At 39.1% G+C, this 18439-nt stretch overlaps 1 protein-coding gene across 5 annotated transcripts in view; it reads left to right on the top strand.

The window, feature by feature from the left end:
• Positions 1–18439, top strand: part of LOC125460805 (A disintegrin and metalloproteinase with thrombospondin motifs 20-like) — a 357534-nt gene that overhangs the window by 115706 nt on the left and 223389 nt on the right. For all 5 annotated transcript variants that reach the window (XM_048548796.2, XM_048548795.2, XM_048548794.2 and 2 more), the window contains 2 exons: positions 11134–11217; positions 17761–17885. In XM_048548796.2, coding sequence (XP_048404753.1) covers positions 11134–11217; positions 17761–17885 — 209 coding nt within the window. The remainder of the gene's footprint in view (positions 1–11133; positions 11218–17760; positions 17886–18439) is intronic.

Here is an 18439-nt window from a genome sequence, read left to right as displayed (position 1 = left end):
GTCAGAATCACAGGTCTACAGTTCCCCAGGTTCTCCTTGCAACCTTTCTTAAGCAAAGGTACAATGTTAGCCACCCTGCAGTTACCAGGCACCTCACCTGTAGTTATACATGATGCAAATATTTCTGCAAGTAATTTCCTCCCTTACTTCCCACAGCATTCTGGGATTTGTTAGATGAGGCCCCATAGATTTTTCAGTGATAATGGGAACTGCAGATGCTGGAGAATCCAAGATAACAAAGTGTGAAGCTGGATGAACGCAACAGGCCAAGCAGCATCTCAGGAGCACACAAGCTGATGTTTCGGGCCTAGACCCTTCATCAGAGAGGGGGATGGGGAGAGGGAACTGGAATAAATAGGGAGAGCGGGGAGGTAGACCGAAGGTGGAGAGGAGAGTATAGGCAGGGAGTGGATAGGTCAGTCCAGGGAAGATGGACAGGTCAAGGAGGTGGGATGAGGTGGTAGGTAGGAAATGGAGGTGCGGCTTGAGGTGGGAGGAAAGGATGGGTGAGAGGAAGAACAGGTTAGGGAGGCAGAGACAGGCTGGGCTGGTTTTGGGATGCAGTGGGGGGAGGGGACGAGCTGGGCTGGTTTTGTGATGCTGTGGGGGGAGGGGACGAACTGGGCTGGTTTTGGGATGCAGTGGGGGAAGGGGAGATTTTGAAGCTTGTGAAAGTTCCCTCTCCCCATCCCCTTCTCTGATGAAGGGTCTTGGCCCGAAACGTCAGCTTTTGTGCTCCTGAGATGCTGCTTGGCCTGCTGTGTTCATCCAGCTCCACACTTTGTTCCCATAGATTTTTCCACTGTTTTATTCTCTAAGACCTCCTGAACTTCTGCAATGTGAATTGTTTTTAAACCATCAAAGTTTATTTTTTCTGCATTTTCTAGACTAATCTCTTTGTCCACAGTAGAAACTGTCGCAAAATATTCATTTACTATCTCTTCCATTTTCTGGTGTTCAACACAAAGACTATCTCTGAATCTTTCAGGGGCCCTACCCTCTTCTCATCACCCTCTTCTCTTACTGTATTGTTAAAATTTCTTAGCATTAGCAAATAAAGTTAAGGATAATTCAATCTCGTTCCCCTCTTTTCCTTCCTGTTTTATTTCTTCATGCCCCTACAATCTCTCTATTAATTAAGAGATTCAATTGAACCAAGTTGTCTGTATCTAAACAAAGATTCTCTTTGATTTTTGACTAGAGCCTCATTATCTTTATTCATCCATTGTTCCTTGTCTTACCAGCCTTACCCTTCACACTCTAACAGGAACACGATGCCTCTGAACTCTCATCATCACACTCTTAAATGCCTCCCAGTTATCATTTTATTTGCAAACAGTCTACTCCAATTAACTTTTGGATGTTCTTGTCTCGTACCATTAAAATTTGCAGTTCTCCAATTAAACATTTGAACTTTTATGGAACGTTTATCCTTTTCCATAACCATTTTGAAACTAATAGAATTATGACTGCTGGATCCAAACTGTTCCACCACTTTTATTTCCGTTACCTGCCCTGCCTTTTTGCCCAAAAGAAGGTCTAGTTTTGCTGCTTTTCTGGTAGAAGTATCCACATATTGGCAAAGAAAATTTTCTTGAGTGCATTTGACAAATTCTTCACCATACAAATCTTTAACACTATGGTAGTCCCGTCAATGTTTGGAAACTTAAAATGCCCCATTATAACAACCTTATTATGCTTACATAAATCTGAGATCTCCCTACATATTTGTTTCTCAAATTCTCTCTTACTATCGGAAGACCTATTGTACAATCCCATAAAAGTGATTCGTCCTTTCTTATTTGTAATTTCTATCCATATTTTCACTGACGATTTTTCAGAACTATCTTCCCTAGTTACAGCAATAATGTATTCCTAAATCAAAAATGCCCAACTTTCCTCCACCACACCCCACCCCCGCCCCCACTTCCTCCTTTCCTATTCTTCTTGTATCATCCAAAATCTGGAACATTGGCTGCCAGTCTTGTCTTGTCCAGCTCTCAGCCAAATTTCTGCAATAGCAATGATGTCCTAATCCCATGCCCTTAAACATGTCTTATGTTCATTAGCCTAACCTGTAAGGCCACTTGCATTGAAATAAATGCAGTTTAGTTCCTCAGAGTTACTGCACACTCTGACTCTCTCGTGTCCTTCTTTTTTAATTGATGTTCTCTCCTGGCATTCAGCATCTAACCCATCAATCATTCCATTTACACTGTTACTTAGAATTCCTACATTTTCCTTCTCTATCAACATAAAGTCTCCCTCAATACAATGAAGCAAATTTCCATGCTAAGATCTTGATCCCTTTCCGGTTTAGGTTAGACCTATCCTTTTTTGAACAGGTCTTTCCTATCCTAAAATACATTCCAATTGTCCAAAAACTTGAATCCCTGAACAATACAACAGCTCTTCAGTCATTGATTTATCTCCTTCTAACCTTTTGTCCCTTCCCGCGTTAGAGTTTGGTATTGGAGTAAACCAGAAATTACTACTTTTCAGGTTTTAATTTTTAATCTTCTACCTAACTTCCTGAATTCACTCTGCACTGATTTTTTTTTTCCCCAAAAATGTCATTCCTACCAACGTGTACAATAATTTCTGGCTTCTAAATCTCACCTTTAACAATATGCTTGAAACGTTTGGAAATGTCCTTAGTGCTAGCACCAGAAAAGCAACAAACGATCCTAAATTTTATGCTTACTGCCACAGAATTGCCAATCAATGCCCCTGACAAGAGTGTAACAATCATTCTATTAAATCTTGTCAAACACTGCCTAACATAAGAATAGTTTCAAGTGTCCAATAACTGACTGGCCCTTCTCCTCAGAGAGAATATTCCCTTCAACTATTCCAAAAACTGACTATTTATTTGATGGAGGAATAATCACTGGAAAATTTTTAACTACCTTCTTACCTTTCCTGACTCTGTCATCCATTTATCTGACTGATTCTGTTGGGTAATCCAAATCTACAAGCCATCTTGCTGCATACGTTATATACGGCCTTAATAACATTAAGCTGAAATAGAAAGTTTCAACAACACCTTGTGTATAAAATAAATGATCTTTAATTACCTACAGAAAATAATATTAAAATGGAAAAAAATTAAAAATCTATGTCTCAAACATACAAACTTGAAATGAAATAAAATCAACCACTTAGCTAATTAACTGAATAAAAACAATTCCACTTCAATGATTTTCTCAGAATGAAAAAATCTTCTCCAGACCTGATCATGTATAGGACTCTCTGGAATGAAAACACAACTTCTTATTTAAAAAATAAGATTTTTTTTCAAAAATGAACCTTTGCAATGTGAAGAAAACCTCTAAAACAGATACAGACTAAGAGAAAAACTCTTCACTGTTCATTGTAGACCCTTAAAATCATGATTGTTGTTTAATTTGTTTTTTTTCTGCATGTTAATAGAACTGAATGGGAAAAAAACCTTTCAATTAGGAAACTATAATAACTATAATAATTATAAAATTGTAAAAAGAAATGTAATACGTCTTTAACTAAGTCTGCAATCCCAGGGGCATCTGCAAGATCCACTCAGCTCCAAGTCCCCAACTAACTTGGTATTGGGGTTTATAAAGGGTCCTGGAAATCACTGGAAGGTATTGGTTGGCATAGTTGAATAAGGGGCGATGAGGTGGGCAGACGTACAAAGGCTGGAATGGAAGGTGTGAGGGTTGGATGCAAGGTAGTGAGTTGTCATGAGTTGGCCTGGATGGGACATGCAAAGTGTGTAGGCAGTGAGGTGATGAGTGTTGAGGGCTGCCTTGTTTTTGTTATAACTGGCACAGAGTCTCAGATTATTGAAATGAACATTTCAAACAGCTTCCCATAGCACTTTGCAGCCGCTCCAACTCCTCAGAGCGAAAATCTGATGGTCCAAGGAAGTTTCCAAGGGATTTGGAATTGGGAGTCAGAAAATTTCTTGAATCTGTGCACCTGACACAGGATCGAAAATTCAGGCTTAGGTAGCTGGCCGAAACGACAAAGTAAAATGAATTTGAATATGAATAGCTTGCTATAATTGTAGGTTAACCTTGGTGTAAAATCAAGGGTGCAGGTGTTGAATGAGTTTTCTTAAGGAACTTAATGGACTTGACTGAATCGACTTGACTACAGTCTGCTACAGATCAACACAAAGGGTAGTAACATCCATGTTTGTGATCTTGCACAGCAGGATCTGAAAAAGAGAACTTATAATGGTGCAGCCAAAAAGGATTAAAGGCTGGTTATGATTATTCAACCGTACAGCTAACAACAGCACACTTTCATTCAACTCTCAAATTCAGTTATGATCCCAGACCAGGCAGCCAAATTTATGTTATGATCTGGCTAGGAACCAATAACTTTTCTCTTTTGAAGTCAACAAAGTCTAAGACCCAAGTGACTTACTATGAGAATGTCGCTCAAAATTTTGCGGCTTTGAACGAACAATAAATACTACCCTACAATGTTAGAGCAGTAATATAAAATACACCATATTTCTAGTACCCAGAATTAACATGGCAAAAAGGGAGTCATAGATTGCGATCAAAAACCTTAATGCATATCTAGTAGCAAACAAGACAGATTTTTGCATCTTTTTTTCAATAATTTCCTCGACATCTGAATTTTCAAATCTTATTAAACTTCACAAAGGATCACAATTCTTTGGTTTTGCTGATCTGGCTTCTCAACTCCCTCTCAAGTAGAAGACTCTCCTCGACTCTGCAACAGCACTCTACTACTCGTTCACAACTCCAGCTCTTCAATGACAGCTAGCTTCATCACGCAAGAACTCCTCTTGGAATTTTCCTTTGAGCTCTAATCTTGCTCAATTGCATCAAGCAGATACTGTTTGTATACTGGAAATGGGTTTTACCATCGTTTGTGGATGTTGTTGGGGGTGGGAAGGTGCAAGCATGCTTCACGGTTCTCGGGTGCAAGAAATAATAGTGACATGACCAAAAAGGATTCTAGGCTGGTTCTGATTATTTATCTGTAAAGATAACGGTTAGATAATTTAATTCAACTCATATTCTAACAAGTTCTTTATAAGTGAAACAATTTTTTCCAAATGCTTTCATAATCAGCTCTTGGCTATCTCCTTTGACATCTAATTCCTGTGGTTTTAACTACTGATTGGCCATTTCTAACTACTTACATTTCTATCTACTTCCTTACCATTTGGCATTCCCATTCCAACAGTTCTGTTCCTGCATCTGCTTCAGGAAAATAAACCATCCCCTAAGGTACTTACAGTTTTTAACAAGCCTTTGGATGTCCACTTGCCACAATATTCCTGTTGCCGTCAATCTACTCAACTGCTCCCTGACATCCATCTTTTTTTGCCCTTGTCTTCAGAACAGTTTGAAATGTCCTTCTGATAATTGCTGGAGCATGGCCCATATCATCTTCAAGTCTAAGGAATGGAGGCTATTACATAGCTGAACCCAACAAGCTGAGCTTTGTCAAACCTGGCTGGACTACATTTAGATCTAATAATCTTCTTGTCCTCTACCACAGCCACTCCACTTAAAGCTCAAGCAAATAACTCCTTAAACTCTTCTCCCTTCTACCCTCAATGGAAGAAGCTGATGGATTTCATGTATTCATCCTGTTCTTCAGGGTCTACCGTTTGCTCTTGCCTGTTCTGTGAACACATGGTCACCCCCATTTGTAGCTTTAAACACCTATTGTCTTCTCTCTCTCTCTCTCTCTCTCTCTCTCTCTCTCTCTCTCTCTCTCTCTCTCTCTCTCTCTCTCTCTCTCTCTCTCTCTTCTCCCCCCCCCCCCACCTCTCTCTCTCCCTCTCTCTGATTTCTTATTCCTCCTTTAGACTCATCTCACCTATGAGAATCAACTTTTGATACTCTTCCCCAGCATTTCATTGTGTTTTCAAACTCCTATATTGGATCAACCACACTCTCCACCAGCTGAACATTGAGAAGACCTAAACAATTGCCTTTAGTTTCTCAGTCCATCTTCCCTGCTGCCCTTAGACTCAGGATGAACTAGATTGCTTAAAGCTTAGATGTTCTGTTCAGTCCCAGATAATTTCTTGCCCCATAACCTCTCTAATAAAAAGGTAATCCATTTCCAACTTCATAAACTCTCCTGCCTCCACCTTATCTAAGCTCAGTTGCAACTGCATCCCTTATTGAAGCCTTTCAGCTTCAAACTCAACAATTCCAATTTTATTTCCTGTCCATCTCCCAGTCCAAGCACCAGTTTCTCCAAAACTGTAAGCTGTATTGTGTGAAGTTCTGTTTGCCAATTACACTCCTACTTTGACCAGCACTGCCTCCTAGTTCCTGAAAATTTCAGATTTAAAATTCTGACTTGTTGTCATAAAATTTCTTCATGGCACTGTCTTTTCAATTTCTGTGGACTCCTCTAGCACTAGCATACCTCCATTAGACATCTTCAAGTTCTAACCATTTTATCCCCTTTAGCATCGTTACCCAAGGTATTTAGGCACTTGAACTTTGTGCTGTGGAATTCCAAAGGGCTGCCTGCCTCTCTTACCTTTCTCTTCTCCTCCTCAAGACACATTCCTTTGATTTCTCAATGTATCACTTTGGCTTGGCATCAATTTTGTTCCCTTCTGCCTCTGTGAAGAGCACTGTACTGTTGTTGGAAGGCATCCTGTTTGTTGTATATAATGTTGGAAGTGGCTGATAATTTCAAAACACAAAACTAAGGTACATAGTATAATCTCAGATGCAGTGGAGGCATCTGGTTAAGGCAGTGGACTACTTGCCTGGTGATTTGTAGTGTTATGGTTTGAATGTAGAGAATAATGTCAGGAGCAAACCTGAATCATAACCAGATAAACAGCCACAATCTCAGGTTCAACTGTAACTCCAGGATCATTAAAACTGCATTTTTAAATTCTTTTTTATCTCCTTGTATTTTTCGACTTTATACCTGTGCTTCACATGTTTTATTATTTTTCTTAAGGTTAGTACTGAAATTCTTCATTCTTTCGCTCAAGTAAATCCTGTACTTGGCACCTTAATTTTAATCCAACGAATTACATTTTAATTGAAGTGTGATACAGCTCTGTGTTTGAAGAGAATTGAAAATCTTAGTTGCAGTTGCTTGAAGGGTTTACAAAGAGGGGAGCTAATTTACCCGTCTTTACTCCATAGTAGCAGTAATCATTATTGGTGATTTCATTCTCATGTAAACCTGTTTTGAAATGGAGAACGTAACATGGAAGTGTTGGAATAAATGTCTTTTGAAAGTCTGATATTTGGTGATCTTTTATTTGGATTTATCAGTTTGATGTTATAGCCTTTGTGACTTTTTTAAAAACCTCTTTTGTGGGATATGGGTATATCCCACTCGGGATCAATGTTGCTGATTATACAACACAGCAGCCATCTGCACATTGTAACCAGCTAATGACTATGATATGTCAATTTAATTTGGTATGGCAATGACTTGGTTGAAGAGTTTTCTTTCTATACGCGGTATTTAATAGTCACATCAGAGGGTAATCATCTAGTGCTGAGATACTGCGAGGTCTGTTTTATGGACCATCTACAGGAAACTAAATGTTCAAACTCACTACTCTGTGAACAATTGTCAAAAAGAGTGTATAAAAAGTTAGTTAATATTTAATCAGTGAAGGGTATATTTAAAACTCACTCCCCATGATGAAAGGACAGTGTTCAAGTCAATTTTACCACACAAATGTATCTTAGATAAATATTCTTTACCTGCCCTAAACATGTACTATTGCAGTCTATGTGACCCAGTTGACAGTGTTGTGATTTATGGAAATAGTTGAGGAACACATTAAAGTCAGTCTATACAACTTTTTCCCTAAACCACACATGTATTCCATTTTCCAAAATTGCGTTTGAGCATTTGCAGAAACAATTCAACTTGATGTACCAGGGAATTCTGTGATAAATAATTAGAATTTTTAATTTTGACACTAATTATTACCCTAATCCTCAGAACTAATGCTCCAGACATGATTCATTTTTAGTTCTTTTTAATTGAGTAAACAAAATGTTTCTTCACCGCATTCCAGTGGCAATTGCCTCCATAGGATGTCCATTTAGGGAAGGGAATCCCTGTGAATGAGGAAGTATGAATGCAAAGTCCTGCCCATAGTTCCTTTATCCCAGTTGCTATCAGATCCTCAACAAAGACAACAGCTGAACAAACCTGAGCTGAAGCAATGACCACAAGACGTTGCCAATATTTTAACTGACACAAGGACATCTGTGTAAAACACATTGCTCATTAAAGTCCCTTGGATACTACAGACTGCTTTCAAATACGATTTTCTCTTAGATGTAACTATATTGGTCATTGTGGCTCAAAGCTATAGTACTTTGGGAGCATTTCCATGGGAACACATTCGTCCCAGTGTAGCTTAACTGCCTGCTTTCAACTGTGACCCTTCTAATTTCTTTCCCAGACCAGTTGGTGAACATCAGAGACTTTAGCATGTATAGACGAAAATTTAAAAGACAATGGGCAAGTCCACTGTTTGGATGTTGGAGACCGTTCAACAGAGTTACTTTGTAGTGCTGAGGCATAAACATCACCAGCCCAGTAGTAAATGTAAACACATTGTTGCAACTTCATATGGTTAACCTGGGAGGTTGGTTGAACATCCTTTTACCAGAAAGCACATGACAATCAAAAGTATTATGAATGACAGCTGGTACATTTTTGTTGGTAAAGCATAATCTCAACCATAAACAAAAGGACACCCAATACCCAAGAAAGCAGCTAGATAATATCTATAAATAAGCTATTGGGTATTGCTAATGCTGCATATTGATTCAGAATTTTTCCACTGATTTTTTTTCACATAAAATTCTTAAAAATCTAGTTTGTAGAAGTTGAAAGTGAAGAATTAACTTCTGTCGATCATTTAAATGCAAGCCTTAACTCTCTGGCATACAAGTTTAATAAACGTTCCGCTCAATATGTCATAGAAAATCTGTTTTATAAGTGAGCATATGTCAGCTGTATGTTTAAAAGACGATTTCAATTTCTTAATGAGGAATAATTCAGATCAAATGTTTTGAGGTGTGTCTTCTCCACAATGAAACTGTTTTAGCTACTCAACTTGAAGCTTTAGCCTTACATTCCAAAAAGGAGAATTAACTGTTGAAATGTACTTTTTGCTGCTGGTTCCCAGTTTATTTAAAATTCCTCTTAATGCTCCGTGTAAAGATGTCCCACATTGTACCAGATTTCATCTGATTCGATACATGATAAGAAAAGATCCACAGTTACAGTTATTCTAATTAAACCTTGAATAGAACTGCAAAGGGACTCTATGTAAATGTACCTTGCGTCTGGAGAACCTGTAGACCCTTTCTCAAGTGATTTCACTTTCTCATGTTTCCTACATTTCCTTTACTGTGGAGAACAAGCAGGTACTGACAGGTTTATTTATATTGTTCTGCACATGTTCTCAAAACCACCCCTCTGTGAGGTAACAAAGTGTGAAGCTGGATGAACACAGCAGGCCAAGCAGCATCTTAGGAGCACAAAAGCTGACATTTCGGGCCGAGACCCTTGGCCTGCTGTGTTCATCCAGCTTCACGCTTTGTTTTCTTGGATTCTCCAGCATCTGCAGTTCCCATTACCTCTGTGTGAAGTGTTTGGTTAAAAAGCATTTCAGTAAATTTAACTGCACAGCTGCCTGCCAAAATTTCTCAATGTTTAATGATTATTCATAAGCAAATAATTCTGATCTTGAAATTTAGTTATAGTTGCACAGTAGGAAACAGAGCATGCAAGTTGTACACAGCAAGATCCAATAAACAACTACAGACTCAGCCTATCCAGCCTCTCCTTATTACTCAGACCTCCAATCCTGGCAACATCTTGGTAAATCTTTTCTGAACCTTCTCAGTTTAATAATACTCTTCCTATAACAGGGAGACCAGAACTGGAAGCAGTATTCCAGAAGAGGCCTCACCAATATCCTGTACAACAATGAACAATTCCTAGCTGAGTGTGGCACATAATTTCCCATTCTTGCAAATCAATACTGAAACTGTTTACAGAACAGAGTTTATTGCCCCCTCTGGGTAACTTTTGTGATCCCACTCGCCAGTTTTGGAGATTCACATGTGTGAGCCCCTAGATCTGAATGTTTCTGCTAGAACCCTCCATTCGGGCATGTTGTGTCTTGAAATATTCAATATTTAAACAAAAATGGCAATTGTGCATGTGATTTGGGACTTTAGTTCTCAATAGATCTTTTTTGGCATATTCTTCATAATACAAGCTCTATTGGAGATATAAATGATTTGACATGTTGACTGACTGGGTGTATCTCCTATAGCAAAATAGATCTGACTCCCAGTCCTTGCTGTTTGCATTCAGATGAGCATTCAGTTGACTTCAGCATGTGAGGCAAATTCAAAAGGTGTCCCAACTCTCAAATTATGTTCTCTGGACATGATAAAAAGTGTAAATTCAATTGAGGCCAGGTTCGAATTTAACATTTATATGTTTCCTGCTAACATCATCCATTTGAGCTCATTAATGAAAAATGATTGTAGAAGTGGCTACCGCCAGCATACCTACCTTCAAGAAGAGAAGGTGGGAAATGGGGATTGAACTGAAAGTGCTATTAAAATAGCAACCGGTTTATTTAATCTCTCAATCAGGTGATTTATACTCTAGTGTTGCTAGTTAGAGGATATGTGGGAATTGACAAGTTGGCCAAAAGAAAAGCCTACTTCAGCAGCCTTCAGAAATAAGGTCACTTGTTTATTTTATCCATGTTTCTGTTGCCAATAAAGTCAGTATGCTATGTAAAATGTCAGCACTTAAACTATCGACTAACATCCATCGGAAAAAGGAGAGACTGATGTATCAACAAATGTGAATATATTTCCCTATTTAAGATCATGTAACAATTCAATAAAATGTACTTGACTTTTATTGATAAACCATTACACCGACAAGTCAAGCCTTAAATCTCATTCATTGGATCTAAATAAATACTTCTGTTTGGTGTGTCCACTTTCCAGAAACTGAGTGATCACTTTAACTTTCCAGTAAACCTTAACAGTTCTGTATAAATCCTAAAGTTGACACTTTTTTCAACATTGCTCTCTCTTTAATATGTGTCTGTTTTAGGTAGCTGCAATCTACCGAGACCCAAGTGTTGGTAACCTCATCAACATTGTCATTGTGAAGTTAAATGTGATTCATAATGAACAGGTGAGACCAAATCTTTGTAGCTCCTCTAGACAGTGATGTTACCCTAACATTTTGCATTGATGTATTCCAGGTTAAATATCAATCGATATAAGAAGCTACCCAATCTCATTTGCCCACGGCATTATTTTCCTTAAACCCATTTCCAAAGATTCTGTTTTGGAACGTGGGTGATGCTGTTAACAGGCAACGCTAGTACCCCAGACAATGTGAAGGCGTCCTATCTCCTATGGCAGAATTGGTGGTATTTGTAACCACACAAGTGGATATTAGTTAGGGATTTCCAGATTATCAACCAGAAATAATCAATTTTTCTGAGCAATTGTACTCATCCCCTCTGTTCACTTGTCTCACATTGTAAAAACAGAAAAATAAGAAGAATGGCCTGCCACTCCCAAGTCAGAATTCAGTGCTTTTTTCTTTGCTCAGTGCTACTTTTGTTAACTGATCTTCTTTGATAATCCATATTTGTGATTTCTCCACATAATGTGTCACCTACATGTCATGTCCTGTGAACTGCACATTAGTTGAAACAAAATCTGTTGATTGAAATGTACTGAATCCAATTCAAAAGAAATTGGTTGTGGCCGAAATTATTTCAATCAGAATTTGTCAATGGAAACATTGAATAAAATAATAAAAAGGACAAAACTGACTAAATTAGTCGAATTACAAAAGGACACTTTGAGAAACATTTTTCCCTTAAGCTGCAAAGAGGGAGGCTCCCCAGTCAATGCAATTGACATTAGTTTTCGTCTGTCTCCCTACTGCATTGAAATGTAGTTTTACACTTGGGTTCCATGTGAACTGCAATGAAAACCTCATTCCATTATCACTTTCCTATCCAGTCCTGAGATCTAAGTTGGTAATTATTCTGGGCTGTATTCACACCATGGCCCAGGAGGTGCATTGTCAGTTCACTAGACAATTGTGTGCTCCATGCCGCTAAAAAATGTGATTTAAAAAAAATAAATTCCAGCATAAAAATGCAGTAACTAAGGTAAAGTCACCATAGTGCCACTCTTCCATTAGAGAGAGATGACTGGTGGTGGTTTAACCTGAGGGTTACTGCTCCCCAGACCAGGCGGGAGAGGTTGAGAAGGCAAGTCCTTCATGGGTAATCAGTAAGTGAAGGAATTGAATCCTTGTTATTGGTCCCATTGCTGTATTGTAAGCTAGACATCCAGCCAACTGAGCTAACTGACTCCATTTCACAGATGCAGGGCAAGTGTGAAAGCAAACTTTTATAATTATTACAGTGGATATTTTAAATTACATTTAAGTTTTTATTGTCAAAATTTGTTTGGACTTGTTTAGGTACAACTTTTGTATTTGAAGTATCATTATCTGCCTTAAACAAAACTAGAAAAGAATTGATATAAAGATTAGTCTTGCTTTCAGAAGCATTTGGAATTACAAAGATGACTGTGAACATTGCATTAACACCTGTGATTATCCCACAGTGTGTGCTCCACAGTGCTCCAATATAATCGAACATTCTCTGTAGCCACGTAGAAGCTCAGTGCCAGCCAATAAGAGAATACTGTGTACTATCTGCCTGTGAAGAAATAGCTATTGGATATCTACCAATAGTAATCAGAAGCAAAATACAGGAAGTAGTTTTCAACAGTCGTTTGAAATGTTATTTTTATTTCTGTAGCCATGAATGCTGCCAGACCTGAGTTTTTCCAGCACATTCTGTTATTATTTTTAAAAACCTGACTTTGAAATTTCAGTTTCACTGACCCAGTGCTGACATTCTGATTGGTGACACTTTATTTACACCTTAATTTTAGGGAAAAATCTTCCATTTGTGGCTGACATTGGAAGGTGGCAATGAAGTGCGAGGTAACAAAAGTGTGCAGGTTAGGTAGATTGGCCATTCGAAATTGCTTATGTGTCCAAAGATGTGCAGGCTAAGTGGATTAGCTAGAGAAAATGCAGAAGTACGGAGATAGGGTAGGGGGTTGGATCTAGGTGGGATGGTTTTGGAAGGGACAGTGTGAACATGATGGGTTGAATGGCCTGCTTCCACACTATAGGGATTCTATGTTGTGGCTAGACAGGATATTGATGAGGCCACTTTTGGAGTACTGTGATCACCCTCCTGTATGAATTAAATTCAAAAGGGTGCAGGAAGGATTTACCAGGATAGTAACGGGCCGGGGGTTGGGGTCGCTGAAGAGGCTGGGACTTGCTTTCTCTGGAGCGTGGAAGGTTGAGGGTTGACTAATAGAGGTTTATAAAATCATGAGGGCATCGATATGGTGAATAGCAAAGGTCTTTTCCATAGGATAGGGGAATTCAAAACCAGATACACTTACATCATTTAAAAGACATTTAGACAGGTACATGAATAAGACAGGGATATGGGCCAAGCTCAGGCACCAGAGACTAGTTTAGTTTGGAAAACCTTGTCAGCATAGACGAGTTGGACCAAAAGGTCTGTTTCCGTGCTGTGTGACTCTATGACTAATTATGTGATAGAAAAATGAATACTTTGAAAACCAAGGAGAGTTTAAATAGTGGTATTGGTTGAACTTCACAGACGTTTGTATTTGAGGAAAAGATAATAGAACAAAAACTTTGTCAAATGCAAGATGAGCCCATATAGGGCAAACACAGTCACTCTGTCAAACCTTTTCTTATGATTTGTTGACAGTAGTCAGAAAGATATCCTTGGATGCAACGTTGTCATTATTCTGCAGCTTTTAACATGTCATGACAAGGAAGATTCCCCTTTCTGGCCAATCTCCTCCTATTTACATATCCACAAAGGAATCAATTTCCAATTTATTTTACTGAAAAAAAACCAGGTATGTGACCAAAACCTCAACCTCCATGGGAGGGAAAAAGAAGCGACAGAAATGAAGGTAAATCAAGAAAACGTGGTTAGATCAAAAATCAGGTTACCACAGATTCTAGAAATCTGAAATACATGCAGATGATGCCAAACGTATTCAGCAGGTCTGGCAGCTTCTGGAGAGAGAGAAACGGTTAATATTTCAGATAATGACCTCTTGTAAGACATAATTTGATGGTTAGCTTTTGTTTTAGAAATTGAGGCTTTCAAGACGTAACTTTTGAATGAAGGAGTTCCTTACTGTTGAGGTTCTTGAGCAGGATGATGTTGTACAGGGGAAAGCTTGTCTCTGAATTATTCTCAACAGTAAGGGAATAAGGGCAGGTGTATGTGTAGGTTGGAAGGGGCAAGATTTTGAGCATGAACCAAGGCTAGATACTGATTTTAAACAAAAGCACCACAAATATTGGTAATGAAGGATACATTTTATGGGTTATGGTATTCATAGGCACCAGGCAACTGCAATGTGAGGATAACTTTTGCAAGTGTCCATTTCTGTTTTGTTAGCCTTGATATTGATATCAGGCATCAATTTGACCACAAGGGGGCATCATAGCCAAGACCAACCCTATCCTAGTGCACATGTCTAACACCACTTTGTACAGAGGTCAGCCTAGTCAGGTCTGCCCTAATTTCTCCTCCCTTCCAGTCCAGTGTTACAGTTGGCTAATGCAAAACCTCACATCCACAAACCGACACCGGAAGGATCACTTTCTGTTGAATGTTGAATTCCAGTACCTACCTTCATTCAGGGCTTAAACTGTAGGCATTTAATAAGATGCTTATTTGATTCATGAAATGAAAATAAACTTGTTTTGGGCATGGATTTTCAGGATATCCGAGTTTAGCTATTTTTAATCAACTTGCTCAAAGAATGTGATCCCCCTTTGGAGTAGGTGGGACCTGAACTGGGTAATACCCGAAACATTGACAGCTCCTTTCCTCCAGATGCTGCCTGGCCTGCTGTGTTCTTCAAGCCTCCTGTCTGTTTACCTTTTGGGACCTGTACTTATGCCTCCTGGGCCAAAGGTAGGGACACTAGCACTGCATCTCAGGAGCCGACTGATCAGTTACAAGTCCATCGCTACAACCACTCAGCCCACGTCCCAGTATGTGCTTTCTGATTATTTCTGCTGATATCAATAGTGGAGAGTCAATTCCTGCCAGAAAAACTGGCTGTCTGCTGCCCAGTAGACAGCAATGAAGATAGACAGGGCTCATCTCAAAATAGAGTGGAGTTTTACTGCAATAGTAAGCCCATCTTCAAAATTTCCCATCATCTAAGGTGGTAACATGCTGAACATTGGCCTTACTTGTATGGAATGACCCACTGCAGTTTGGGCTATTCTGAAGGGGACACCAGGTCAGGATTAAAAAGGGGATTTGTTGGATTTCAATCACTGTGCAGTAAAACTTCTGTTTAAGGATAGTTTTATTATGCTAGTGGCTTTGGTGGCTTTTTAAAGGTTTGCAGCAAAGCTTTTAGTTGGAGAATTTTCAATTGTTGCATTACAGTTGGAATCCTGGCATAATTCAGTGAAGAGGAGAAAGGAGAGAGGAATGGCGGGCAAGTCAGTCTGCGTCTTATGTAGGTTTACTGCACCAATTGATACCGTCTCAGTCATGCCGCTGGTTATCATCATCAGCATAATCCATTTATCTGCTTATGGTCATGACATAGCTTCCAGTGGTATACCTACAGAAAGGGAAGAGCAGAATGCGTAGTTTTTCCAAGCTTCACAACACCCATTCCAATATTCAATGTATGAAAACAGATAAATAATTTGTTAGTGATTGATTATTCATTACAGAACCTGCTCAAAATCCATATTCTACAACAAGAAATCTATTTTACCAGATTACTCTCAATACAATGATTGAAATTTTGTTTCAATGGGTCACATTTGTTTCAGTTTATCTCAGTAAGTGAACAGGTTTGATGGAATGGTGCTTTCTACCGTCATCCTTTTGGACAGCTTTGTGTCTAATGATCCTCAAACTGGAAATACTAACACTTTTCACACTTAATGTCATCTGTCCACCTTCCAGAACCATTGAGCAAAGATGTAGGAATCATTCCAGCTCCTTCTTGTTCTCCTCCCTCACTCAGTCGCTCCCAGACAGCTTCACATGCATGCACATGAGCACAAATCCTATTTGGCATCAACTATTTTCATATGCAAATTTGAATTGGTGTCATGTGGCCAGAATTCCTGCCTGTAGTACCCTAAACTTACTGCAAGCAAGCATCCTTCTGTCAAGACATCTAGACACACCAATACAGAAAGAGAATTGAGAAATCAGAAATGTGTGAGGAATTCAAGTGTCAGATTAAAGCAGCTAACATACAGCCCCTCATCGACATGATTAGACTACATGTGGTGGGAATATTCAGAGAGAAGGGATTTTTAAAGAACAAAGCTCTTTATTGACTTGAGGGTTGTAAGGATAAGAGGTATCACTTGCTGCTGCTATGTATGCCTTCAATTCAGAATGAACATGTGAGGTGTGCACATTGAGGGGAAGATAAGGTACAATGAGAAGGAAAGGCACACTGACTGACCACTCACATGGCTTGCTCGCTAATGGATTAGGGTTTAGGCATTTAGCTTATTTTGTAAAGTCTCTTTCTCATAGTAACCCTCTCCTGTGATTGGTCAAAGCTCCACTCTTGTGCAGCTTCATGCCTTCCTATGAATTCTGCAGTTTGTTTATTTGGGTATTCGACAGGATGGCATGCACCCAGCCATACAATGGCAATTGTAGCAGTAAAAGCCATGCTAAACCTCCTCCTCCTCCTCTTGCTGATTCATTTGGTGCAGTGTAGAAAATCAGAAACCACCTAAGGAAAGCTGACGTGTTCTCTGCAAACTGACATCTCAAAAATGATCCTGATTTTAAAGCTGTGATAAGAGAAAACAAGCAACAATGTGGATTTTGCAACATAACATGCCGATATATTTATGAAGAGAAAAAAACAGATCATCCATTTATCTCTCAGTTATTGCCCATTTCCACACTGCCATTGCCTCCGTGAAATTGTCAACCATCCCTTCCATTTCTCCTTTTCTGTTGTGCATGTATTTCCTTCTCTGTCCTTTTTATACGCATCCATTTATCTCCTTCACCCTCCTTGATCCCATCAATCCTTGTACCAACTTGATCTCTACCACTGATTGACCTGTATGGCTGGTTTGGATCAGCCAATCATTGATAATCGGATGGGATAAACTCCTTTTCATACAAGTGTTACCAGAGAAACCGTTCTAGCAAAGAGGCTGATTCATCTTGAAACACTTCACATAGATTGCTGGACTTGCTGAGCATCTTTAACACTTCCTGCTTTTACTTTAGTCTTTCCTCAGCCTGGGAGGAGAAGGGGTGGGAGTGAAGAGAGAGTGATCGTCCAGTCTAGTTCACAACTAACTTGAGTAGCAGTAAGATTGAAACGGGAAGAGTCCAATTGCCCCTGATATATGTCACAAATACTGGGACTCGCAAGGATCCTTGCATGTGCCAGTTGGCAGTGTGAAATTCTAAGGACTAGTATGAATCTTGATCACACTGAACCTTTTTGCAATGAGAGTACCCTTCATTTTGAATTGCTGCTGCAAGTGAGACATCTGCAGATTTTAAAAAAAGCATTCCATATTCCTAATGTCTTGCATTCTTCACCTATTCAGGAAGGACCATCCATCAGTTTTAATGCAGCTACAACTCTTCATAACTTCTGTATGTGGCAACAAACACAGAACATCCTGGATGATGCACACCCATCCCATCATGACACTGCAGTCCTCATCACTAGGTAACTATTGCAAATCCCAAATTTTACTGTTTATCACCTGGTAGTGACGTTAAATTCTTTATTTGATGGTTTTCAAGGTGAATATCCTGCAATCTATTAACTAGAAACAAAATGTGAATTACTAGCAAAATAAACCAGCAAAAGTAAGCTAGAATGAAGTAGTTGGCTGGATAGGTTTTGTGCTTGAAAGTCAGTCAGTATGGTTCAATTCGTGGACTGGGTACTGTTGCAAACCAAAGATGCAACATGTTGTAATCAACCATCAGTTCAGGGCATATGATCAGACTCAGCTAGTTGCAATGAGGAAATTTCTGGGCAGTTGTCGATCTTATGGAAGACAAATAGTGTGTCTCCTTTAATCATCATTGCTTCCAAACAGCAATGTAAGAGTCCAGTGTAATCTTGATATATTAGCATGTCCTGTTTGACCTCTGGATATACTGAATTCCAAATTAGAGTAATACAGATAAGAGGAGGAAGGAAAGTTTCTTTGCTTGTTTGTGTCTAATATTTCCTGAACCTCAGAGGCCAGTATCTGCCCAGTCTACATTATC

Source organism: Stegostoma tigrinum, chromosome 18 (assembly GCF_030684315.1).
Source record: "Stegostoma tigrinum isolate sSteTig4 chromosome 18, sSteTig4.hap1, whole genome shotgun sequence".
NCBI classification, from domain to species: domain Eukaryota; kingdom Metazoa; phylum Chordata; class Chondrichthyes; order Orectolobiformes; family Stegostomatidae; genus Stegostoma; species Stegostoma tigrinum.
This window is presented reverse-complemented; position numbering and strand designations above follow the sequence as displayed.